The sequence below is a fragment of the Podarcis cretensis genome, assembly GCF_951804945.1.
Source record: "Podarcis cretensis genome assembly, chromosome: 1".
Lineage (NCBI taxonomy): Eukaryota > Metazoa > Chordata > Lepidosauria > Squamata > Lacertidae > Podarcis > Podarcis cretensis.
The window spans coordinates 121,511,935-121,539,622 of NC_137170.1; the positions used below are offsets into that span (position 1 = coordinate 121,511,935).

At 41.7% G+C, this 27,688-nt stretch overlaps 1 protein-coding gene across 1 annotated transcript in view; it reads right to left on the reverse strand.

Annotated features, from left to right (window-relative positions):
* UBR3 (ubiquitin protein ligase E3 component n-recognin 3) overlaps window positions 1-27,688 on the reverse strand; it is a 92,269-nt gene that overhangs the window by 15,477 nt on the left and 49,104 nt on the right. Inside the window, 7 exon segments of the mRNA XM_079983763.1 lie at window positions 7,223-7,308; window positions 12,523-12,659; window positions 13,903-14,103; window positions 15,993-16,103; window positions 18,637-18,770; window positions 19,546-19,695; window positions 26,915-27,003. Coding sequence (XP_079839889.1) covers window positions 7,223-7,308; window positions 12,523-12,659; window positions 13,903-14,103; window positions 15,993-16,103; window positions 18,637-18,770; window positions 19,546-19,695; window positions 26,915-27,003 — 908 coding nt within the window.

Genomic DNA, 27,688 nt, shown 5'->3' on the forward strand with positions numbered 1-27,688 from the left:
AAGAGGCAAATTCTTTTCAGTGTGGGGTTCTCTTTCGGATGGAGTCTTAAGCACTCTCTCTTTACAGTAAAACTGAATAAAGCAATACAGTAATAAAAATGCAACCGATAATGAAGTACGAGAAATGCAACAGAATATCACACACCACTTTTCTTGGTGTATATATAGCTAATCTGGTATCTAAGACAGAGGTGGCTGTATTTTGGTGCAGAGAACAGTTCATTTCCCCTTGGGGATCATTTGTAACCAAATGAGCCAGTTTAAAGAGAGACATTTCCTAAATTACACGACTGCCGAGTCTTAGATCTTGTCTAGATCTACAGAACCAGACTGATGAGAGGAGAGTACTGCAAAATTAATCCAGATAAGGAAATCTACGACTCATAATTGCTCTCTTCTATTCGAGCCAGGATGCCACAATGATCATTAGAGTTGCCCCATGTTATGGGATCCCCTGCCATGTTTTGAATTTCTTTTTGCACGCTTCTTCACAACTGAATCTATAATGGGAAAATACACATTTTTACACAATTTTTAATTCCTTCAAAGAGCAGTTGGTTTTTGTTGATTATTTCACGATACCATCATTTTAGTTGACAGTCAGCTCATAGTCAAGCTACCATTTCCACACCCAAAGAAGTTTTCGTATCTATTTCCTTTGCAAAATATAAATCCTTTATTGCTCACTCTTTTATTTACTATCTCTCATTTCTGTTCTTCTATCCCTGGCTACCAGCTGAACAGACCAGGAGATACCACATTTAAATATAAATCACAAGAGGAATTAATTTATTTTCCACAAATAGACAATTATTCATAGGCACTTGGGAGGCCAAAAGAGTCTCATGCTTATGTCAGCTGATTTTAGCAGAGCTTGAGGGCTGTAATTAGTTCCTGGGGTTTGGGAAATAATTGAAGGCACAGATGACATTGGAACTGATTGCCGTCACCTGTTTTCTGAATCAGATGCAGTGAATGAGGGCAAAACAAGTTTCCTGGCAAAAGACTGGCATTTTTATTTATTTATACTGACAGTATTATCCTACATGTCTTTTTTGAAGCCTATGAGGGAAAAATACTGAATTATGTTGAAAAAATTGTATTGAAGCTGCAGTAAAAACATTCCCTTCCCTAGTTCTAAATATATATATATATACTTTATACCGTTCATGTTGTTGTTATGGAAACAGAAAGCACTAGCTAGCAGAAAGGAGTTCAGCAAAGGTTTACATGTTATGTACACTAAACCATGGTTTGACAGTATGTGCCGTGCCCAAAAGGCTTCAGCTTGCGGGTTGTACACCATTTTCTCTCTCTCCTTCCATGTGATGCAATTTCTGCACCTTCATCCAGGGCCTTAGCAAACCACAACTTGCATTTTCATCCAAATCAAGGAAACAGCGGTTTGCTCAAACATAGGTTGCCCAGTTAGAGCTGCAGTGAGACAAGATACTCTTATTTTAAAAGTTGTTCAGGGAGTAAAAAGTTCACTGGACACCTGAGAGCTTATGCTGTTGTCCCAACTTCATGTACCAGGATGCACCCATACATTTTATTAGGCAGGACATATACCTATTTCAGGTGAATGAAACAGGACAGGTGATAAGTTAGAGGAACTTCGTCAGCTTCATAGCATCCCCTCCTCCAAAGAATTGCTATGCCCTCTGGGCAGGGGGTTTGACCTAGCCGTCCCATGTATTTGTGGTGACCACTGAATTTCTGGAGGCCTAGCATCATAATTTATGCATTTTAGGAGGAGTGCAATTGACAATTCCTAGCGTATAAAGGAACAGAGATAAGACCAAGCAGGCATCTTCAGAACTACATGTCCTGGGTTGGGTCCCGTAATTGTTTGCTGTTTTGCATCTGTCAGTATGTTTATTAGTCTATTGCCTGCTAACCTTTAGCTCTCTATTTCTATATCAGGGATTATTTGTTAATGAACTCTTTTTATAACGTATTTCTGGCATCTGATGACATAAGTGACAATCCAGGAACTCTCTCTACAAGCCCAGCCCTGCTGAACAGTTGAGGGAGTTTTCTGCAAGCAGTTGTTATAAAATGGATTGAAGTTCTCAACTCTGAAGAGGTGCCCCTAATTAGTCACTAAATTAAATCCCTACACACAAACAACGATAAAACCATTGCATGTGGAAAAACCAAGGTTTGAACAAACCATAGTTTCCTTGGTATGGATGGAAAGGCAAGCTTTGGTTTGCTGAAAATTCAGGTGCAAAGTAAAAATTGTGTGTAGAAGGTGAGGAAGTAGGTCAGACCTGAGACTTGTGTACAGTGGTGCCCCGCAAGACGAATGCCTCGCAAGACGGAAAACCCGCTAGACGAAAGGGTTTTCCGTTTTGGAGGTGCTTCACAAAAGAAATTTCCTATGGGCTTGCTTCGCAAGACGAAAATGTCTTGCGAGTTCCTGCGGGTTTTTTCCCCTCCCCCCCTTTTTCTAAGCCGCTAAGCCGCTTATCAGCTGATCCGCTAAGCCGCTTATCAGCTGATCCGCTAAGCCGCTTAACAGCTGATCCGCTAAGCCGCTTATCAGCTGATCCGCTAAGCCGCTTAACAGCTGATCCGCTAAGCCGCTTATCAGCTGATCTGCTAAGTCCCTAAGCCGCTAATAGCGCTAATCCGCTAATGGGCTTGCTTTGCAAGACGAAAAAACCGCAAGACGAAGAGACTCGTGGAACGGATTCTTTTCGTCTTGCGAGGCACCACTGTATGTAACACCAAATCATAGGAACACAGGGAACTGCCTACGTCAGATCATTGTCCCTCTGTCTCAGTACTGTGAAACTGATGGCTCAACTCCCCAGGGTTTCAGATGACATTCCCACTCCTACCTAAAACAAAGTTGTCCAAATAAGCCTTTTCTCACCTTAGTTAAGTAGAGCTACTTCCACCAAAGATAACTGTCAATTTAAACATGGAGACAGCAATCCTAGATTCATTTACCTGGGAACAGCTCCCATTGCACACAATGGGGCTTACATTTGAATATATGTGCATAGAATTGCACTGTTCAATCAGAGAGATATTAAATCCTGGCACCTCACAATGTGGATGCCAACCAAACAGCGCCATTCCCGTACAGTCTCTATTTATTCCAGTGCTGCTTCTGCAAAATTCCCTTTACTTGTACATTATCCTTGTAAATTGTAGCTTTTCTCTTTTAGATAGTGAAGAATTTGCACAGGTGCATTTTGGTTCCCTGGCAGCATAACAAAAGAAAGAAACATTGCTTCTCTGGGCCTAGCAAATGCAATCTTACTCACGCTAAGATCATTTCAGTATTAAATTAGCTTTATTCAGGTCTCCCTCTAAGACTAACAACCATAAAAGCTAGCTAAACAGAAGACCTTGCTTCTAGAGAAAAATTATATATTCTATAATTGTTGCAAAACAAAAATTATTCTCTAGATTAGAATTTAGTTCTGCTGTTCTATCACTGGACAGAAACAAAAAGACTAACATTGCCCCCTAATGGGAACACAGCAGCAAAGAAAAAGGATCAGAACTGGACCTATAACAGTTTTCATAGTTCCCCCAAAAACCCATTTATGTTTTCACAAATCAGAGATGGCTAGTTGTTTGTTTCTACTCTGCAAACATTTTTTTTTTTTTTTGCTTACTCTAATGTTATGGTGTTTAGCATTCACTTATATCAGCATTATATACTGTATACACATTACAGAGCAGAAAGTAGTCCGATATTGACCAAAGGACAATTAGTACCCCCAAAATACTCTAATGCCACAGTCAACCCTCCCCACCCCACGAAAAAACCATAAGATGCATATCAAGAACAAGCACCAGCATATTAAACCACAGTTCATTTTAATCTGGGCTGTACCATGGGTCAATGGAAAGCAAGCTATATAAACAGAAACGCTTGACAGTACAGTCCAAAGCATGTTTTCTCAAAAGTTCGTCTGACTAAGAGCAATTGGGCTTTAGTCTCTAGTAAGAATGCCTAGGGCAGGCTTCCTCAACCTCGGCCCTCCAGATGTTTTCGGCCTACAACTCCCATGATTCCTAGCTAGCAGGACCAGTGGTCAGGGATGATGGGGATTATAGTCCCAAAACATCTGGAGGGCTGAGGTTGAGGAAGCCTGGCCTAGGATTACAGCTTGGGTTGCAAATTTTGTATTTGCGGTTGCTGTTTTTACAGTCCGATCCCTTACACACCAAGTTCCAAGTATGTAAAGCCTACATCACATGTAAACTCCTTTTCAAGGATAAATGAACCCCTGACACCAGCCTAATGGCGCATTCACACATGACACAGAGGCGGCATTCATACATAAAGCTAAAGCATAGTTTAGCACTATATAGCTCAGTGGAAAGAAGCCCACACTAAGCACTGGAGGAACAAGCTGAGGCTTCAGGAGCTGAAACAGCCAATAACTTTCTTTGAAACATCAGCATTCCGGCCTCTGAGTACTAGGGGAAACTTAAACCAAGCCAAGGACATCTTGCATCTAAGGGAGAACTATAGTTCATATTTGTTTTCAAATATAAAGGATCCTAGCTAACTAAGTTATACCCAGAGCAAACCAGTTACTCATGTCCATTGAATTCAACAGGCTTCAAGTATGACAAATGTTGGATATCACCCAAAACTAATAGAAAATTTATAAACAGCTCTGTTGGAAGACAATGAGACTCTTAATTTCAGAGTCGTGGGTTTGTGCCCCACATTGGGCAAAAGATTGTGCTTGAAGACTTGCAAAAGGAAAGTGCTTGAAGACTTGCAAAATTCAAAAAGCAATTGCAAGCTTTCCTATAACAGCTGACAATAGTCACTCTTTTTGGCTTTCCTGAAACCAATAAAGATCAGCAGATTATGTAGTATTAGACTACCAGCATGCTATGTACTATGTCTAAAACACACCTGAAGTTCCAGGCCTTAAAAAGGAGCCATTTAAATAGCTAGATTTAGTTCACTGTTCTTGTCACCCTGTCTAAGCCAACGGCATGAACAGCTACATTAATCATTCCTAATTTTACTTCTCAGCGTACAGCTGCCCCCTCCGCGCAATCTTCTAAAACAGCACTTGACCTATTTGCTCCCACATCTTCACTGACACTCGCAGCTGTAAGAGCTCACCTGGGACACCATATTCCATATCTAATCAACAAACTTTACAATTGTTACAAGACTCGTGCAGAACACTGTACTCAATCACCGGGGGGGGGGGGGGAGAGAGAGAGAGAGAGAGAGAGAGAGAGAGAGAGAGAGAGAGAGACCTCATTACGCAAAATTCAAGAAAATGACTGAAAGATCTATGGGAGTAAAGATCTGCAAGGATTTTCACTGGGCTGTACTTGAACAGAAGCATATTGTTGAGAGTGTAACAAAACGGCCTATCCCACTCAATACAATAAGTGTATCACAGATTTGAATCTAAACAGGGAGAAAGCAAATTTGGGTTAAAGCCTTTCTTGCTTTAACCCAGCTGGAACATCTAACTTTTCAACGCTGCGGCCTGCTTTGCAGCCTGTTTACGGCTCAGCTTTTTGGCTGAAACTGGTTGATACTTCTAGCTCCTAGTTGGATATTTCTGTTAATAGAGGATACATTGGGCCACAGGGAGGGTAGGCTGGCCTCAACCAGAGCCAGGGCTTTTTTGGCTGTGGCCCCGATCTGGTGAAAGGCTCTGTCACAAGAGACTAGGGCCCTGCGGGACTTGACATCTTTCTGCAGGGCCTGCAAGACAGAGCTGTTCTACCAGGCCTTTGGCCTCATAGAACTCTAGCCCAATGGTTGCCATTAATTTGATTCTGAATTGATTTTAGAATGCTGTGGTACTTTTATTGTTAGCCGCTCTGAGCCTGGCTTCAGCTGGGGAGGGCAGGATATAAATAATTTATTTTTTAATATTATTATTAATTATTATTATTATTACCTTCTCCCTTCCCCACATGGTGGGAATCCCCACAAGCCTGCAGCTAAGCCCCACACATACAATGCATGATGTAAAGTCCTCTGGCCATTCTCAGCAACCCAAGGACCTCCCACATTTTTTGTAATTTAATAGCCTCTATAGGTGTACAGTGGTGCCTCGCAAGACGAAATTAATCCGTTCCGTGAGGCTCTTCGTCTAGCGGTTTTTTTGTCTTGCAAAGCAAGCCCATTGACAGCTTAATGGATTAGCGCTATTAGCGGTTTAGCGGCTTTTAGCGATCAGCTGATAAGCGGCTTAGCGACTTAGGAAAAGGGGGGGAAGGGGGGGAAAACCCGCAGGAACTCGCAAGACATTTTCGTCTTGCAAAGCAAGCCCATAGGGAAATTCGTTTTGCGAAGCGCCTCCAAAACGGAAAACTCTTTTGTCTAGCGGGTTTTCCGTCTTGCGAGGCGTTCGTCTTGCGGGGCACCACTGTACAGTACAAGTACAAAGTGTGGAAAGGTGTACATCCTACTAGATGGCGGAAAGGGAGGCCATTGGGTTTACATGTGATCTTAGAAAGTTATCCACTTCATAAACACGGCCAATCTATACAGCCCTAGGTTGTAGTACCAAACCCAAATACGGTTGTACCTTGGAAGTTGAATGGAATCCGTTCTGGAAGTCCGTTTGACTTCCAAAATGTTTGGAAACCAAAGCTCGGTTTCTGATTGGCTGCAGGAACCTCGTGCTGCCAATCGGAAGCCGCGCCGGACGTTCGGCTTCCAAAAATAGTCACTTCTGGGCTTGCAGTGTTTGGGAGCCAAAACATTCGAGAACTAAGCTGTTCGAAAACCAAGGTACGACTGTACCAAATAAACCACATGAATTAAATGAAGCTGTCTAATACGCCGTCCGCCGTAACGTTAGAAACATTGCCACACACATCAGTGTAGTCTGAGTTGACATCATGGATCTTTAGGGCATATCGGCTCATATCCCCATATGAACTGAACAGGACCCTGAGAACATAATATGGAATGCGCTCCCCAGAGAGACTCACCTGGCGCCTTCATTACATATATTTAGACACCAGGTGAAAACATTTCTCTCCAACCAGGCATTCAGCTGATTAACACTCTTATGGCCTTTTAAATTTGGGAGGGGGGTTATCGGTTTGTTTTACTATGTATTTTGTGTTCTCATTTTGTATGTTTACATTGTGAACCGCCCTGCAATCTTTGGATGAAGGGCGGCATACAAATTTAATAAATAAAAAATAAATATTTAAATCAATCTAAATTAAATTGAGACAACTTTATACATACGTAAACACGATCTCTTCCCAGCTGTGCTTGCACCTCCTAGACACAGATTGCCTCCACGGTGAACCAGTTCAAGTTCCAAGTTGGTCCTGAATAAAAAGAATACAGTAGGTTATATGTAAATTATCTAGAGGTTTTAAAGAAATGAAACTGCCTCTGTACGTTTCCCTTCACTTTGATCAAGGCTGGTGTATCTATTCTATTCCCCCACCCCCCCTTTTATTGTTTTGCAACCAGAAGATTTGGTAGAAAGAGAGTCTCTCGACCTATAAACCCCAGTGTATAATCCAACAATAACTATGCAAATACTGTCCTTTATGCAACTTTCAAAAGTAGCTTACCATGGAGTATGGGTGTGACTACTGCAAACGTATTTCTGTAAATATATATTTGTGACGCCAGCCACCAGCTATTGCACTACTAGGAGAAGTCTCAGCCTCAAATACGCACAGAACCCTCCCCACGAAATATGGGCAGGACAGTATTTGACAAAGTCTCTCCAGAGCCACCTGATTTCAAGCTGCCTAGATTTTCCAGAGCTATTCAGGAAGCTGAGCAGAAACCCGATTTCTCTCAGTGCTTTAAATTTCTAGCCAACAGCTCAATCAATTGTGATTTCCTTCCCACAGTGAGAAGGAGTAAGAGGGAGGAGAGAGGGAAGAGGTTTTGTCACTTTAACAGACCCCCTTAGGTGTGCTGTGTTAGCCGCTAAACTGCGGCATTACACCGACTACAGCTAATCAGAAGAATGCAGGGAAGCTGGAAGTATTTCATTCAAAGCAAAATATTTTGCAAAGATTCCAGCTGCATCAGTCAGAAGATGACTTTCTTTACAGAATGTTTGTTAAAATATATTAGCACATTACTATAGTAACGTTTCAAAATATTAATATCCCTAAGTTTGCAGTGGCTTATGTCACCAATTTTTGAAGGAACGCTTTAATCCTCCCTACTCCAGGAAAAAGCAATTTAACATTGATAATGTTTGGGCTCTGAGCTCCATCTGGTTGCTGCTGATAAGGCCGTCCACGTGACAAGGGAATTTTCCACTCTTCGGGCGATTTGCAGCGCTTGCTGAACTTCTAAAAAGCTACCAGCAAAGAAGCTGGGACACGAATTTCATATTAGTGGACAGAACAGGAAACACAGATCACAGGTTAATTCACTGTGGAATATTAATGAGACAAGTGTTTATTTGCACACCTTTTTAATTTTTCTAATTTACTGCCTCAAGTAAAATCGCCTGCACTTACTGTACGAAAAATATTTGCTTAACGGTTATTGGAAATCTTTTAAGCAGTCCATTTTGTCAGATGTCAAAGGTTTCTCACCTTTGCTTCTCAGCAAAACATTCATATCCAGTGTAAAAGCAGACACTAACACTCAAGACAACTTCAAGAATTGCTCTAAATGAACAAGACACACTTGATGTGGCAAAAATGCCTTCCACAGATATGTAGGAGGTGGCCACTGAAATTGCGTGTCTCGTTCTACAGCAGTTGAAAGTCACTCACTTCCAAAGGGTTTAGTCTTCATTGCAGCAAGGACACAAGTCCTCTGCTGTGAGATGTCACTCTCACAGTGAGAGAGAGAGAGGGGGGGGGGGAGGTCATCGCAGACTCTTGAAAGTTGGGTGCCCCTGACTTAGTCTAATGCAAATAAATTCATTTTGGATGTGCTTCCAAACATTCTCCTCCATATGGCTCCAGAGCTATACTGGACAGTTTTCCCCTGACAGAATATTCAGACCTCACAAAAGCCTGTCTGAATTTTCTCTCTCTCTCTCTGATTTAAGCATGACTTTCATCTGAACCCTCAAATGCTTAAAAGCAGGAGTCAGCAACCTTTTTCAGCCGTGGGCCGGTCCACTGTCCCTCAGACCATGTGGTGGGCCGGACTATATTGGGGTGTGTGTGAATGAACAAATTCCTTTGCCCCACAAATAACCCAGAGATGCATTTTAAATAAAAGGACACATTCTACTCGTGTAAAAACTAGCTGATTCCCAGACCGTCCGCAGGCCGGATTGAGAAGGTAATTGGGCTGCATCCGGCCCCCAGGCCTTAGGTTGCCTACCCCTGCCTAAAAGTGACCCCACATGAGTGCAGGGCAAACATTTTCCCTCAAACACATTGTTTCCCCTGCAGTGATCCATTCACACGCAGACAACACAGCACAAAAGGGTTCTCTTAGTAACCAGCTTTTATTGTACTCTCTGCCAGCAATTACCATATTTTTCATCCTATAGGGCGCACCGGCCCATAGGACATACCTCGTTTTTTGGGGGGAACTCCCGCCGGGCACGCAAGGCTTGCGGACACTCGCCCAAAGCACGGGGAGCCCTCTGGAGGGCTCCGCGTGCTTCAGGCAGCAGGCTGCCGCCCCAAGCCTCGCGCGCTCAGCGGGACCTCCCGCCGGGCGCGCAAGGCTTGCGGACACTCGCCGGGGCTGCAGGCTGCTGCCCGCAAGCCTCGTGAGCCCGCGGGAACTCCCGCCGGGCTTGCAAGGCTTGCGGATAGCTTCCTGAAGCTTGGAGAGCGATAGGGGTCGGTGCGCACCGATGCCTCTCGCTCTCCAGGCTTCAGCGAAAGCCTGCATTCGCCCCATAGGACGCACACACATTTCCCCTTCATTTTTGGAGGGGAAAAAGTGCGTCCTATGGGGCGAAAAATACGGTACGTAACTGGATTCCTGTCAGGCATTCATGTCTGCCTGTGCCCTCCTTGAGAAACACTTGGGGACAAGAGGGAATCAAGCCTCCTTTTTCTTAATATTACATTTCTTAAATTATTCTCCACGAACATTGATTACGACTGGTTCTGTACAGTGATTTTTTCTTCTCTGCAAAGGGTTTCACCGTATGACCTTTAATGACCTCTAAAGTCCACTGATAAAAGCCAGAGTCTTGAAATTCTCTGCTTAAGAAAAATGCCCACTTATGAGTAAGAGGCAAGAGGTTTGAGGACTGCAGTATGCGTTTTCCAACCACATTCTGTTCCTAATATTTTTTATAAAGGTCAGGGTATAAAACCATTCATCAATCTTGGGGGCGGTGGGGAGGAATCACTGTTCTTTATAGCTTCACTGGATTTCTGAAGGTTCAAGAAAATGCTGCACAAACTTCTGTTGAAAGACCCATATGCACCAATAATTTTGATGTATTATGCTAAAAAAAATGAGATAGAGGGTGGAAGATGTCTTGGGGCACCTCCACTGACTTGTAAAGCAGCTGGTGATGTGTACTGGTGGGGTAGGGGTCAAGAGAAGCTTGTAGACGAATGATTAAATTATCAAAGGTGAATAAGTACATGTGTACAATAGCAACTTAATTCAAAACAGACAAACTAGAAAGAGCTTATTATGGGGGGAGGAAGAGGTAGGCAATAGCCTGGATGGTGGGGGCACCAGAAGAAATCTGGAAGCGGTAGTATCTCTGTAACAAAGCAAGGAATTGGAATACTAGTGGTAATCAGTAGGTTGGCTTACAGGGTGAACTAGTTGCTTGCATGGTTTTACAGAAAACAGACTAAGTTATAAATGAAATGAAAATCTGGGGAAACCTTTCCACCATAATCAGCTACTCTCCTTCCCACATTTTAAACACTTTGAAGATGGGGGAAGGGAATAAGGAAAACCGCAGTCAAGAAGGCTGATCTCATGCTTTCAGCTTTCTGCAATGAAGGCTTCTGAATGTGCTCAAATGTCTTATCAATGGGAATTCTTTTTTAAAAAGTTTTTCTCAGTGTGTTAATTAGGAAGTATTAGAAATATATATTTTCTGGAGTCAGCAATTTAAGTTTCAAGTATTCCTGCTGATGAGTGAGGAACAGCTGACAAAACAGCTCTCATCTTAACTCTACAAAAACTGCAGTCTTTTATTCTCTCTGGTCTATATGTTACATAAAGGTAAAGGGACCCCTGACCATTAGGTGCAGTCGTGACCAACTCTGGGGTTGCGGCGCTCATCTCGCTTTATTGGCCAAGGGAGCCGGCGTTCAGCTTCTGGGTCATGTGGCCTGCATGACTAAGCCACTTCTGGAGAACCAGAGCAATGCACGGAAATGCTGTTTACCTTCCCACCAGAGCGGTACCTATTTATCTACTTGCACTCTGACATGCTTTCGAACTGCTAGGTTGGCAGGAGCAGGGACCGAGCAATGGGAGCTCACCCCATCGCGGGGATTTGAACCACTGACCTTCTGATCAGCAAGTCCTAGGCTCTGTGGTTTAACCCACAGCGCCACCCATATCCCATATGCTACATAGAGAAATACAAATATACCCATTTGGGCTTGGGCTCAGGGATTCCTTCCACTACCCTTATTTCCAGAACTGCTCTCTGTTCCTACAACAAGGATGGGGAACTTGAAGATAAATACAGGCCAGCCAGGGGAGTCAATGTGGTCTACTTGGCTGTTTCCCCCAAACTATGCCCATGGATGATGTCACAGCTGAAGGGCAGGACGACAGGGTTTATTTCTGCATAGGCTGATAAACAGAGATTCCAGCCCTTTCCCTGCTCCTTTTAAGTTTCAAATTTGTCCTGCAAGGTCATTCCTGATAAGGATCTTGCCCAAGGAACCAAAAAAGGTTCCCGACTCCTGCCCTAGAGCTAAGTACAAAATATCTTGTAAGAAGTGCTTGTATTACCTTTAGCAATAAATTGAAAGTTACAGGTCTAAAGTAGTTAAGCACTCTCCGCTGCCTTACATTAAAAATCCAAACATCCAACTATCCAAATTACATTATCATGTTTATGTGTGCACATGTTCATGCATGACCCCATAGTCAAAGTTTTTAATGTTAATGCAGAAAAGATAAGAATTAGAAGGAAAAGAGACGAATGAAATAGAATCTGCAAGCAACACTTGTGGCTGTAGGTAATAAAGCAGGATTGAGAGCTGTAAAAACCACTTGCTTCAATGTACATGGACTGCACTCCATGCACAGACGTCCAGCACCTTTTTGCAACATAGAAGCTGCAATCAAACCCTGAGCCCCCAAAACACAGGACGGCACCCCACTTTCCCTCCAAGGAAAAGTGGAATGTATGTGTCTTTGAGCATTGAAGAGAATGGAAAAATTTGCTCGAGTACAAGTGCAAACATTTATCTCAAGGGGAATGGGTGTAACATTCGTGATGAAGAACCTCTGGCTCTATGCATGACACTGCCAGAGTCCTCTTCAAAACTCAGTTAGTCAAGGGAGCTTTGCCACGATACAGGAAAAATAGTAAGCATGCAGTTTATTTAACCAAAGAGGTAACAAGTAGTTGACAAACAGGAAGGGACTGTCTTACCCACCTGGCTACAGAATACATGAAAAGAAAGTCATTGTCTGGTGATCCAGGAGACTTGCTATAGTCAGTATATTTCTTCTGGGTAGTACTTTTGATATCCTTCATCACAGACTCCATTTCTTTACTTAAATTGGTTTCTGACTGTAAAAAAGAAAGATGGCTGACTTCACTTAGCTACAGTAAGAGGTGATTACAGAATTAAGACACCCTCGGAAAGTTAAGAATTACTTCTACGAATTACGTAACAGTCATATATCAACAGCGGAAATACCGAATTCTACAGAATGAAACTAAATCTAAACAGTTATGGAAATGGACGAAGCACTCTTAAAATCCTACAATTATTTCTATGTTTTATTGTAAACTGCCTTGAAAGAGTTTGCCCTCAAAGGCACCATATGCATTTTATAATACAGTGGTGCCTCGCAAGACGAAATTAATCCGTTCCGTGAGGCTCTTCGTATAGCGGTTTTTTCGTCTTGCGAAGCAAGCCCATTGACAGTTTAGCGGATTAGCGCTATTAGCGGTTTAGCGGCTTTTAGAGGATCAGCTGATAAGCGGCTTATCAGCGGATCAGCTGATAAGCGGCTTAGGGCTTAGGAAAAGGGGGGGGGGGAGGAAAAAACCCCGCAGGAATTCGCCAGACATTTTCGTCTTGCGAAGCAAGCCCATAGGGAAATTCGTTTTGCGAAGCGCCTCCAAAACGGAAAACCCTTTCGTCTAGCAGGTTTTCCATCTTGCGAGGCGTTCGTCTTGCGGGGCACCACTGTAAACATATTCAACTAGGCATACATTGGAATAAGTCAATATGAACACAGAATTTTAAAACACTAATACGTCTCAAGAAAAAGTACTGTTTTAACGTATCTATAACTAAGACTGGAGCACAGTAAAACTTATAATTTTAACTGCACCTTTTTGAATGTCACTGTGAAACTTCAAAATGCATAAAAGTCCTAGTAAAAGGAATAATCTGCACTCTTGATTGACACACTTCAAATGGCTTCTAGTTAACAAGTGATTGATGCTTTGTATCATAAAGAAATTATGAGTTCCATGTAATACAATTCAGTTCTGTATAAGATGAGAAGCTGGAAAGAATGACTTGTAACGACTAATAAATACATAGACTGAAATGCGGGAGCAAAATGCTCACATAATCATCTCCTATTTTAAAGGTGATGTAACAGAGCTTAACTGTTAAAATGTTAACGTTATTTAAGCTCTTAAGTGCTTAACAGAGAGATGGGAGAGGATATTTAGCTTTAAAATTCTATAAAATGCAAATGAGTTTGGGGAAGGAGAGAGAAAGAGAGAATGAAAAGCAATGTTGAAAGATGGAGACAAATTAACGAGGATCTTTCTGCCTTACACTGATGCTTACTGGGAAAGTTCCCAGCTGCTCTTGAAGATCTTCCACTTCCGTTATGAGATCTTGCATAGTCTTGTTACTGTGACATTGCCAAAGGCTCCTCTCCACATTGTTGCCAGGATAACACGGAAGAACGCTGTTAGCAAACTGCCTGCACAGAGGACAAGTAAATTCTCCTTTGTCCACTGAAAAGCCCTGGAGAACCTGGTCGTTCTAAAGGAAATAAAAATACAAATGAATTCGTGAAGCGACCCTGCTAAGTTCTAGTGACAGCAAGGCCAGAAATAAAGGAACAATTGCTCAGCTACAAGTTAAAGTGTAGTTATTTTTGTAACCAAGCAATTTAATGAATAAATGCTTAATGTTAAGACTTCTAATTATTCAGACAACCTTTTCATCACTGTAATGCAAACACAGAATGCCAGTGCAAGGTCCATTTGCAGCAGAAAATCAACAAGCAGGAGACGGATATTAAGGGAAGAGCATTTTGGGGGTGGGCCGGGGGGGGGGGGAGTCCTTAACGATATGTACTCTCTACTTGTAAATTATAGTAGCAAATATTCAATTCTCTGTAGACATGGCAACAGTGATTCTCTAGGAAAAGAGAACTGAATCATCATTTTCTTATCCTTGGTATCTGTAACAACCTCAACAAAACACTTGAAAGACTATGGACCGGGTTCAACTAATGTTTGCACTGATGGGTGGCGCTGTGGGTTAAACCACAGAGCCTAGGACTTGCCGATCAGAAGGTCGGCGGTTCGAATCCCCGTGACAGGGTGAGCTCCCGTTGCTCGGTCCCTGCTCCTGCCAACCTAGCAGTTCGAAAGCACCTCAAAGTGCAAGTAGATAAATATGTACCGCTCCGGCGGGAAGGTAAATGGCATTTCTGTGTGCTGCTCTGGTTCTCCAGAAGCGGCTTAGTCATGCTGGCCACATGGCCCAGAAGCTGTACGCTGGCTTCCTCGGCCAATAAAGCGAGATGAGCGCCGCAACCCCAGAGTCGGTCACGACTGGACCTAATGGTCAGGGGTCCCTTTACCAGTCTCCATAGTGTCACATTGACTTCCTCCCATAAGCTTTTCCCTAAGCCTAATTCTGTCCCAGCTCCTGCCAACCTAGCAGTTCGAAAGCATGCCAGTGCAAGTAGATAAATAGGTACCGCTCCGGCGGGAAGGTAAATGGCATTTCCGTGTGCTGCTCTGGTTCACCAGAGGCGGCTTAATCATGCTGGACACACGACCCGGAAGCTGCACGCTGGCTCCCTCGGCCAGTAAAGCGAGATGAGCACCGCAACCCGAGAGTCATCCGCGACTGGACCTAACGGTCAGGGGTCCCTTTACCTTTTTAAGGGGGGGGGAACTCTGTCACAAGCAATGGAGGGCAACACTGGTGGCTAGAAAAAATTGTTACTTTCACAGATTGTCTATCTGTGACTACACTTCCTTTCACAGAACCAATAAAAGCTCAGGTGAATGAGGCTTTCATCGTGATAAGCACAAAGCAGTTGTTTGGCAGGGACCCCTCTCTTAATTTTTAAGACCACTGAACTTACCTTGTCCAGGTTGTGAATTGTGACCACTTTTTTAAACTGTTAGATCCCATACCCCATTCCCCATTGCCATAAGAGTGGTTGCTGCATGCCACTTTGATTCAAGTATGGAAGTTATCTTATTTGAATCAGTTAGATGAAGCCTGGAGAGCAATAATTTAAGCTCCATTGCTGCATCACCTGCACAGCCCATCACTACAGACCATAGTCAGATGTTTCTAACATAGCAGATCAGCAAATTCAAATATTACCAAATACAACAGGGGCCGTGTACTGTGAAGCCCATCCAACTTCAATGAAATAGTACAGAACTGAAAACTTCTTTTTCGTGGCCAATACCATAATGCATTATATATGAGAATATTTAAGTGGGAGGGCATAATATTTAGGGGGGGGGCATTATATTTCAAAAGATGGATTTTGCAGCTTGTTTAAAAAACCCAGATGGTACATAAAGGCATCACTGGGATTCTATCGATGTCAACAGCAAAGCCTATAGTACTTAATGAGTAAAAAAGCTCAATATCCAGAAATGTCCATTTTAACTTACCCGCAATGATTCCATGTAGGATTTATGGCAATCTATGTGTAACGTGTGGCCACAGGTTTGTACATACACACCTCCTTCCCAGCCAATTGATACCGATTGCAGACAGGAACTCTTTTAAAAAGGTAAAAAAAGGGGGGTAAAAAAACATCCATATATATCTCCACCACCAATTAAAATGTAAATTAATCAAAATAAATTACGTGTAATTAGTTGTCTAATTTATACATAGAATGTTATTCATAAAGTGAAGACCAACAAAGAGCTAGGGCCAAGAAAGTCAGGGGGGTTTTTATGCCTAATCATCTATGTGTTTATCAAAAAGTCTTTGAATAAGGTTCCTGTTCAACTTCCAATGTATGATGCATATATTTCTGTTACATCTAAGCCTGGTAAAGACCATGACAAATTTTGCAAGTTATAGGCCAATTTCTTTAACTGGAATAGATGTTAGGGTATGAACAGAGATTCTGGCTAATAAGAGTTAGGGCAGTGGTATTAACCGTACTGCATGTGAATCAAAAAAGTTTTATTCAGCATAGACAGGGAGCTCATCACCCAAGATTGGTGACCCAACCAGCTGCTTTAAACGGTCTTAGAACTGATCCAGCTGCACCTATTTCCTTAGATGCTGAAAAGGTCCCGTTAGCACTCACCTGAAAAGTGATTCTCAGCGCATGCTAGGATACCACCAAGGCACTTTATGTTTGCTACTTTGGACAAATTTAGATTTTCTAAAGAATTCATAACGTGGGTTAAAATTTTATACCTCTCACCTAAATCGCAAATAAGCCTGGAAGGATTTGATGGTCTGTGGACCATATTGCCTGGCTACATCTGAACATATTTATTACAGATATCAATTTCATGAGGATACCTATTTGAACATATGAGAGTTTATATGAATTTATGTTTATTTTAAAATGAATGAACTGATTGTTAATGTATAATAGATGTGAACTGCTGCTGGTTTTTCCTATTATTATTATTATTTTACACAGTACTATTATTCTAGAAAAAGAGGTGATGTGAACTTCTCCCTTGTTCTCTTAGAATGGCAATGGCGCACACCTGAGAGGTGCTGCAACTGAGCTCCATTGAGGTCCAGCTGAATAAAAGCCATGTGTGTGTGTTTAAAAAATTGGAAAAAAGTAACTTTAGAAAAACAGGATTTGTTCCCCTATTCCTTAGGTGAGGTGAACAAACTATTCAAGGGCTTTAACAGAGGTTTCTGTTTCTGCGCCAAGAGAAATTTAAGGATTAATTCTTTCCTACTGTGACAATTTTAGCACAATAATGATCTGGAAAGCTGAAAGAAAGCAAAAACATTTGATCCATGTAATATCTGACTTGGACTATACTTTTTTTAAAATCAAAGAGTAAACGAGTTTCCTAAGTGAAAGGGTTCCCAGTGCACAAGATGCTGTATTTCAGAAAGATCTAGAATTGCTAATAAAGTGCTCTGCTAATAGGTACCAAGGCACTTCAGATCTTTTCACACAATCAAATGCATGTGGCCCCCTTTAACTAAACAGTAAAAATGACTAAAACGTTTGAAATGTATGAAAATGTTGTTTGTGTGCAGTGGGTTATGCATGCATCCCAAACTATTCATTCATTGGTTGGCTAGAAAGGAAGCGATGCTTTTATCTTTAAGTAAATTCTGGTTTTCTGGTTTTATGGGAATATTTTTAACTAGATGTAGTAACAAGGTCTACATGCTAGAGTTGTTGAAAAGCCATGTTTCGTGCCTCCAATTGGCTCTAAGGAAAGGGTATAAGGATATGAAATTATTGTGTTTCCCCTCAACAGAAGGAAATGTTCTTGTTTGTAGCTTTGCTCCTTTCAGGAAACAATGTAAATGAGAAGTAGTAGATATGGCAACAAAGTGAAGCAGAAAATGACACCTGATTTCTTAGTGCATCACTCCAAACATTTTTTTAAAATTCCTTCAGTTGTATACTCATTTCACAAACAAGGAGTTGTAATCAGGACCCAGCCAAATTCATCATTCCATTTGTAGGTGACAAATGATGTGGAACAATTTCAGTATTTTTTTTCTGAACTACAACTACTGGGCCCTGAAACAGTTTGCCAGGACAACAGTGGACTCCTCTCTCCTTTTTTTGTGCAAACATGCTTGTATAGTTCAAGAGACATTCTTAGGAGGAAATGTGATGAAGGTCAGGGCTCTGTTCCATCACTGCTGATCCCAGTACCAGAGTCAATAGTTTTTAAATGGGGTTTTGTTTTTTGGAAGGAGAAGAAGAAGAGGAAGAATGGAGATGAAATCACTGGCATAAAGAAGTGCTCTCTCTCTTTCAAATTGCACTCCTCTTCTGGGAGACAAAATGCCCTTAAAACTGCTGGTTTGCCACAGTCCTAATTGTGAAACTGATAAACAACTATTTTCACTGCTGAGCAAGCATTTTAACATACATGTCCTAAACTGAACAGTGTGCACAATCAGAGACACAGGTTCTCGCATCCCTGTGGAACACTCACAGAGATAATTTGAAGTAATTCGTAATTGCTATTAGAATTCAAAGAAGTCGTAAGAAAAATTATAGCAGTTGACGTAGCTAAATATCTAAATGAAGCGCAAGAGACAGAACACCATCGCAACATGCTGCTGCAGAAAACTTACATCTTTAAAGAAGTGCTGTAAAGTGGCGAGGCGGGCTTCATACACTGCCGCACACGTATCCCAAGGATAAATCTGCTCCTTTTCAGAGGTTGGTAGCTTCTTGGGCTCAGTAGTATTGCGGCATTGCCCCAAAACTGCAAGGAGAAATAATGTCATCATCAGCAGAGCGGGAAACGAAGCGCAACTGAGGTAGTTCTACTTTTTAGCCACAGGTCACATCCGCACACCATATTCTCCCAGCAGGACACGCACTCTTGCCTGGCTAGGTCCATGGCTTCCTAACCAGAGATTTTTGCCGGCAGAAATGTGTTTGCGAAGTGTGATAATGCACCTTGCTTTCTTGGATAGCAGGTGGAGAGGGTGTGAGCATGGATAGAAACCTCTGGCTTTTGCATGGTCTAGAACGCGGCATCCAGTGCAAAGAATCATGTCTGTTGCCCCACCCACTTGTGTCTCTGTCCGTAAGGGGCATGTGGAGGTTGCCATGATTGGACACACAACCCTCAGGGCAAAAAAGGTTCCTCGCTTTGGTTTTATACAACAAAAAGCTCAAGAATACGGTCATACCTCGGGTTGAAGTAGCTTTGGGATAAGTATTTTCGGGTTGCGCGCTGTGGCGACCCGGAAGTAACGCTCGCGCATGCGCACATGTCGCATGCATGTGCGGAAGCGGCGAATCATGACCCGCGCACATGCAGATGCGGGTTGCGTTCACTTCTGGATGCAAACGGGGCTCCGGATTGGATCCTGTTCGCATCCAGAGATACCATTGTATAACCATGTGAGATGGCCGTATGTACACTTTTCTTGCAGCTCCTTTGAAGTGCAGCAAACACTAGCTGCTGTTAAAATATTCTCAGATATCTACCTATCTTCTTCCAACTCAGGAAGCTGTTTCATCAGCCCTACCTGAAGAGGCCTGTAAGAGCACAACTAATCCAGCCGGTCGCTCCTCAGTGGAAGGGCCGCTCTGTCCACAAATAACACAATCATACACAGCTTCAGGGACATGCTGTTCTGCTGTTGCTATCTCCATAGCAATTTCTGCATCTGGTGACTCTAAAGATCAGAGGAAGGAAACTGTATTAGTGAAGAACTGACACTCTCGTAAGTGGGTAAAATGCAAGGTAGGCTGTCAGTTGGATCATTATACCAATTATAAAATGCAGCGTGTTACTATTTTCCACCTAAGGATGGCACATATATTTAATTTTGTCCACACTGAGCTTTATCTCCATGCTACTATAAATCATGTTTATATTACACACACACACACACACAGAGAGAGAGAGAGAGAGAGAGAGAGAGAGAGAGAGAGAGTGTAAAGCATGTTCCTTGCAATATTTGGGTGGTAGGACAAGCTTGTCCCCACCTCCACTGCAGGAAGTGACTGAGAAGCTGCTGCATCAGCCAGTTTTGTAATCTATATAGCTGCAGCCAACATATGTACGCAAAAAGAAAATAAAAATGCACATCAAATAAAACAACTACCACCATCACTGATTTAGTAATTAATGTGGAGGCACTGGAATGTTCCGTGTGTTTCATTTCAATAGCCCCTTATCTATCTAAGTCCTGTTTTTTCAATCCAAACTTTGAAAAGTTGGGACTTGGCATGAGACAACGGATGAGAAAAACCAGAAGAACTTTTAGAAAGCATCATGTGGGACGTTTCTCTCACTGAAGGACTAGAACAGGGGTGGGGAACACTTCTGGCCTCATTATCTGTCCCCACCCACTTGGACCAACTTTGGCAGGGGAGTGAGACAACCCACCGGCCAATAAACCGATGTAATCAGATAAATTATAGGTTGGTTGTTCTGCCCACCTGTCAAAGCCCTTTGCAAGGTGCTTCTGAAGCCCCCAACTGCCAGGTGCTTGCCAGGAACCACAGCACAAGGAGCTTTGCCAGCTCTATGGTGAGCAAAACCCCAAGCATTGGGCTGGCAAAACTGCTTTCTGCAGAGATTGGCTGCACATTCAAGTCCATGATGGGGAACTCCATTATCACAGGCAAGGAGAAAAGTGTAACCTTGGTCGCAGGGAAGATGCTGTTTTCCTTTAGTTTCTTAATGGCAATGCTGCCAAAACCTAGGGGGGAAACCAGGGAGCAGGAAGAAAAAGAAGCATATTGTCTTTGACATTTAAGATTATTGTTTTTGACACTATATGCACTTTTACCGCCACCCAGTGGCAACTGAAAGAACAACAGATGAAATGAATACGGTAGTTTTCATGTTTAAAAACCAATTCATTTCTATATTAATTTCTCTAGTTATGCGCTATAGAAGTGACCCCTGAAAGTATAGTCTTTCCATATTAATTTCTCTCAGGGAAGCTAGACATTATGTAAATAGGAAATAGGAAAACAACATTTCTCCTGTATGTTTTCAACCTATAAAGTAATTCAGGTCACCGTTTCCAAAGATAAAAAAGAATCCATTAGGAAAGCTTTCCTAATAAATCACTAAAAAAAAACAAACTTTTTAACGGCTTTGGAAATATAATGGCAAGTATTTTCAATTGAGTATTGAATATAAACACATTCAAATGTGTTGTCACTTGCTGTGACAAGAGAACTCAACCACACTATACAAATCAATCATCAATTTACAGAATCATAGGATATACCTCTGTATAGAAAACAATTCATTATTGTTTTAATCATTACATCTAGTTACCCCTCCTGCCACAGACTGTACAGCCATGCAGAAGGAACATCCCGCACTGAGTATTCCTGTACTTTGACAGATTATTAAAATGTGTGTTTCAACTTTTCCTGCTGAAATCAATAGGATTTGAATACGCAATGTTTTGATTACTAACTACATAACAGCAAGACCAAAGCAACAATAAGGAAGTCACCTCTGTTGTTCAGTATAGGAAAGGAGAAAGCATCTTCAACAATATCACTGATTTATTAGGCAATTGCTATAGCTGCATAAAACTGATTAAATCAACCACTCAACTAAAGATAGGATATCTTGTTAAAGTCTCCTTATTGCTGTAGTGCATGGAAACAGAACACGGTGAGCTACTTTAGATTTTGGCACAAAATCTGTGTGCTGTTTAATAACAGCTTAAAAAAAAAAAAAAAAGTTTTCCAAACCAGATTTCAAAGCCACTGCAGTACCGGCCTAAATTAAGAACTTGAATATATTACTTTAAATATAGCAAATGCATAGTTCATAGTTATGCAGTTACATCATACAGACTAGAGAACGTTACATGTAGGTCTAGCTAAAAGGCTACAGCAGCTCAAAAACAGTTATGTGCAAGCGTTATTATTAATTAGAATTAGTGGAATCATGCTCACAGCTTTATTATTAGAGAAGGGAACATTCTCGATGGTTCAGAAATAGCCATTATTTTCCATTATGACCTTTAAAATGGCCTTGGCCCAGTATACCTGAAGGAGCGTCTCTACCGCCAACGTTCAACCTGGACACTAAGGTCCAGCGTCGAGGGCCTTCTGGTGGTTCCCTCACTGCGATAGGTGAGGTTACAGGGAACCAGGCAGAGGGCCTTCTTGGTAGTGGCGCCTGCCCTGTGAAATGCCCTCCCATCAGATGTCAAGGAAATAAACAACTATCTGATGTTTAGAAGACACCTGAAGGCAGACCTGTTTAGGGAAGTTTTTAATGACTGATGTTTTAATGTATTTTTAATCTTTTGTTGGAAGCCGCCCAGAGTGGCTGGGGAAACCGAGCCAGATGGGTGGGGTATAAATAATAAATTGTTATTATTAGTAGTAGTAATAGTAGCAGCAGTAGTGGGTCATATTGAGATTACCTAGGCATTTGTAAGCAACTGGGAAAATAAATGCATACCAGGCTTCCTCAACCTCGGCCTTCCCGATGTTTTTGGCCTACAACTCCCATGATCCCTAACTAGCAGGACCAGTGGTTAGGGATGATGGGAACTGTAGTCTCAAAACATCTGGAGGGCCGAGGTGGAGGAAGCCCGATGTATCCTATTACCACTACACTAGGGCAATTGCTACCACTAGCCACAACTGGTTTTTTAACCAGCTAATAGTAGATTACTGTGAATAAAGGAACTGGGGATAAAATGTATGGTTGGTACTCCTAATTGCCCATAGACAGCTTTCAACAATGTCAAATGTACAAATCTTTAAAAACGAAACAGAGCAAAACCCTCAAATCAAATATCAAGTAGCACCCACAGGGCTGAACTTCACTGCATGTAATGCTTTGAAGGAAAATGTAATGAAAATGATATATAGATGGTACATGACCCCAGTTAAACTTGCCAAAATATACCATTTGTCTGATAATAAATGTTGGAAATGTAAAGAACATGAAGGAACATTCTTTCACATCTGGTGGACTTGCCCTAGAGTGAAGGCCTTCTGGGAAATGATATATAATGAGTTGAAAAAGGTATTTAAGTATACCTTCACTAAGAAACCAGAGGCCTTCCTTCTGGGCATTGTCGGCCAGAAGGTGTTAAAGAAGGACCGAACATTTTTTATGTATGCAACAACGGCAGCAAGGATACTTATTGCTAAGAGTTGGAAAACTCAAGATCTACCCACACTGGAAGAGTGGCAGATGCAGCTGATGGACTATATGCAACTGGCCGAGATGACTGGTAGAATTCGAGACCTGGGAGAAGAGAGGGTTGAAGAAGACTGGAAGAAATTCAATATTTATTTACAAAAGTATTGTAATTTGGTAGAAGGCTAAGAAGGATGCTAGATCATAAATAACTGCCTACCATTGAATTAGATTTGAATTTGACGATAAGTGAGATTGAGGAAAATATAAAATTTTTGGAGAATTATTAGATTAAATTAATTGAACGAGATTTAAGAATGTAAACAAGATGATAAATTGCTGGAAAAAGGTCATAATGATGTAAGTGGGAGTGGGAGACGTGAGGGAGTCCAAAGAAGTTTTGAAAAATGTGTTATGATTCATGTTATATTGTTTATCATTGTTGCATTTTGTATTTAAAAAAAAATCTCAATAAATATTTATATAAAAAAATAAAAACAAAAACAAATATCAAGTAGCACTAGGTTACTGAAATTATCTTGATCCATGAGAATAATGCATAACTTGACACTAAATATTGTATGTTTCTGCAATGCCTTAGCTTAAGCACTGGAAACCCCACATGCTAAGTGTGGTTTTTACAATCTGTTAACGGGAAGCAACACTGCTCTTGCAAAGCACTGTGTCCAAGCACAGAAGCAACTCCCAGAATGTTAATATCTTTTGCCCTAACACAGCATGTGTATTCCCAGACGACGAGTAGAAGCTAATCTATTGTCCTATAAAATCCAGAAGGAAAACCTGTGTCACCTTGCTATTAAAATGAGTATGTACCTTCCCTACCCGCAACTCCTCAAAAATAATTTGCTCCAGGAATTGAAAGCTGGGCTGCAGAATCACGCTGAGTTAATAAGAGACTTGTCAAAAGGATGTTCCATATGAATTCTCTGGATTAACATTAAATCACAACACATTAAGTTCTGTATAATTTTTTTAAAAAATCACAAGTGATAAAATTCTAAAATGAGGTGATTCCACTTGCAAGTCAGACAGTTTTGAAAGTCAGCCATCTGCTGCAATATGGACTAAATGTGTCTTTCTCCACTGACAATAGTCGTGTCACGAATGTAAGAAAGTGAAAAGCTTCTGGGAGTTGATATATAATGAACTGAAAAAAATGTTGAAATATACATTTGTTAAGAAACCAGAGGCCTTTCTCTTAGGAATTGTCGGAAATGAGATAAATAGAAAGGATCATAAACTTTTCCAATATGCAGTAACTGCGGCAAGAATATTACTGGCCCAGAAATGGAAACAAGAACAAATACCAACGCTGGAGGAGTGGAGAATGAAGCTGATGGACTATGCAGAACTTGATAAACTGACTGGGAAGATCAGATATCTACGAGATCAAAAGGTCATCGAGGACTGGGGAAAGTTAGTTGAGTATTGGGAGTGTATAATTGATAATGGAATAACGTTAGTGGCATTTAAAGAAGCTTTGTAATAACATAAGAAATATTGTAAAAAGGGAAAATAGAAGTGGGGGGTAGGCATAAAGGCAATAGCAAAATTTGGAAATGTGTAATTAAAGAAGATATAATTCGGATGATTGGCAGAGAGGCTGAAGGAAGTCAAAAATGGAAAAATTTATAGAAGTTGTAATGTGGTGTGATTTGTATTTTCTTTTGATGGAAAATTAATAAAATATAATTATAAAAAAAGACAATAGTAGTGTCACAAAATCCAACCACTTATACCAGGAATGGGGGCCGATGGGTTTTCCATCAGGTCCTGCTATCCCTGACTTACACCACTGGTTGGCCACTCATGAGTTCTTATGTATGTATTGCATTTTTATTCTGCCTTTCCCCCAAGGAACTGGGGAAACCCAGCCAGATGGGCAGGGTATAAAAAAATAAAATTACTATCAGTATTATTACTATAAGGAAGTCAAGGTGGCAAACACAATTTTCTCAGGTAGTTTTCTAACCATGCAGCAACCAGACTGCTTAAACAAAAGCTACAGAGATGGCAGGTGACTTTGCTGCTATTCTAGCCCTTACACAGAATTGTTTCAGGTCAACACAGAAAATGTTCTACTTCTTGGCTTGTCTTCTCACTTCCCAAATCACTTCTGTTTGGCATCAGACACTGGATCTACCAGTTTATCTGCTGAGCCAGAACCTGGGTCTTGGGGAGCACATTATTGTCTTGATTATTTGATGATGATGATGATGATGATGGTGATAATAATAATAATAATAATAATAATAATAATAATAATAATAATAATAATAATAATTTATAACCTGCCCATCTGGCTAGGTTTCTCCAGCCACTCTGGGTGGCTTCCAGCAAAATATTAAAAGCACAATAAAACATCAAATCTTAAAAGCTGAACAATGGGGGGCTTGAAAGGTCAGCATCAACACTTTGAATTGTGTCCAGAAATGTACCATCCACCAATACTACCCACCAAAGTACTCACATCCTGCCCTTTAATGATTTCTCGGGGTGGCTTACGAAATGCTCAATCAAGCGATGTGGGAAGTATCTCCAGAATGGACTGGCAAATCAACTCTAGCTGGCAAAGTCTGGCTAGAGGAAGTGGAAATGATACAAAGGTTGACTGGGCAGTGCTTGATCAAAAAGCCACTTCCTGAACTCCCTTGCTTAGCTAGAACCCAATCTTCCACCTCTCTTTTTTGAGAAGTGGTTTGGGTAGTAGCCCTGAAGCTTCAGACACACTCTGTGTGGATAGGGTGTTGTTAACTCCTGTGTTTCTGACGGATGCTTAGGAGAGATCAGAGAAAACGGGATCCTGTCAGTCCTATAAAATCATCTAGCCATATTTGGTAGTAGTGATGGTATGGAAGTGAGAGCTGGACCACAAAGAAGGCTGATCGCCGAAGAATTGATGCTTTTGAATTGTGGTGCTGGAGGAGACTTGAAAGTCCCATGGACTGCAAGAAGATCAAACCTATCCATTCTGATATCAGCCCTGATTGCTCACTGGAAGGACAGATCCTGAAGCTGAGGCTCCAATACTTTGGCCACCTCATGAGAAGAGAAGACTCCCTGGAAAAGACCCTGATGTTGGGAAAGATGGAGGGAACAAGGAGAAGGGGACGACAGAGGACGAGATGGTTGGACAGTGTTCTCGAAGCTACAAACATGAGTTTGACCAAACTGAGGGAGGCAGTGGAAGACAGGAGTGCCTGGCGTGCTCTGGTCTATGGGGTCACGAAGAGTCGGACACGACTAAACATCAACATCCTGAGTGCTAATAATATAACTGAGGTCCCTGCCAGGTATTTGTGGAGCTATCCTTCAGGAGTTCCATTCACTCTTGGTAGGAACACTGGGAGATGGCATTTGCCCATCATCTCCCCAGAACCTTCAGTGAGCTTGGGGGGCTCCTTTTACCCTCCCCTACCATTTCAACCCCATGCACAAAGCTGCTGGGCAAGTTTATATGCAGGATTTGAATAGATTTGAGTGGAGGGCCATCACTACAGTTATGTGGCTAAACCAGAAGACTGAGACACTTCTTTTATGGCAACAGCAAGAACTTTCCTTGAGGGTTCTATGATGAACTCTAGTGGGGAAGCTGTTTCTCGCTCCCTTCAGTCTAAATATCCTGTTTCTTATAATTAAATGTGCCCTAGGAAACGATACTCCTTTAGCCTCTTTTGCAAAGATCTTGAGACCTGGAAAAAAAAACACATTAAGAAAAATGGAGAATAAAACCTTACCAACATCCATGGCGGTTTCCATAAAGCTTTTCTGCCTTGATGCAAATTCGGCCAACAACTTTTGTTGCCTCTCCCTGGCCTTCTGTCGCCTAGGTGAAAGAGAAGAATTGGCAATTGTGAACAAATGCCAAGACAGCTCAATTCATAAGCTCTGTTTTTAGGTTGGTAGAGTACAAGAAGATCTTAAACGTTACATAAAACCTGAAACTATCATTTTTGCCTGATGTTATTGCATGTCAATCTTCCAAGATCCCAAAGCTTTAATGACCAAATATACCAGAAGCCCTTGATGTATGCTTCCCCTTTACCTCTTCCTTCTCTTCTTAGCTGAACTCCAGACAAGTCTAAGACAGGAGCAGAACATGCTCCATCCACATTGCAGAGAGGGCTTGATTGACCACACTTTATTAATTGATTAAAATATATCCTCCATCCAAGCATTTCAGAGTGGGACACAGTAGTAATTAAAACAACAACTCCCAACTGCAGATCAGGAATGGATGCACAATGAAACAGTAAAGAATCTTTAAAACAAGCAATGGCCATTACAAATGGCTAAATAACCCGGTTTTAGCCTGACACCAAAAAAAAAAGAAGATTGGTGCCAGAGTGGAGGACATTCTGCAAGTAGGGCACCACTACAGAGGAGACCCTCTCCCACATAACAGCATGTTGTGTAACACATCAAGACAATATGCTAAGGAGCTTTGGCCTTCCCTGGAAAATCTCAATGCTTGGTCAAGACAGGGTGGGGAGAAGTGTGATTGCAGATGT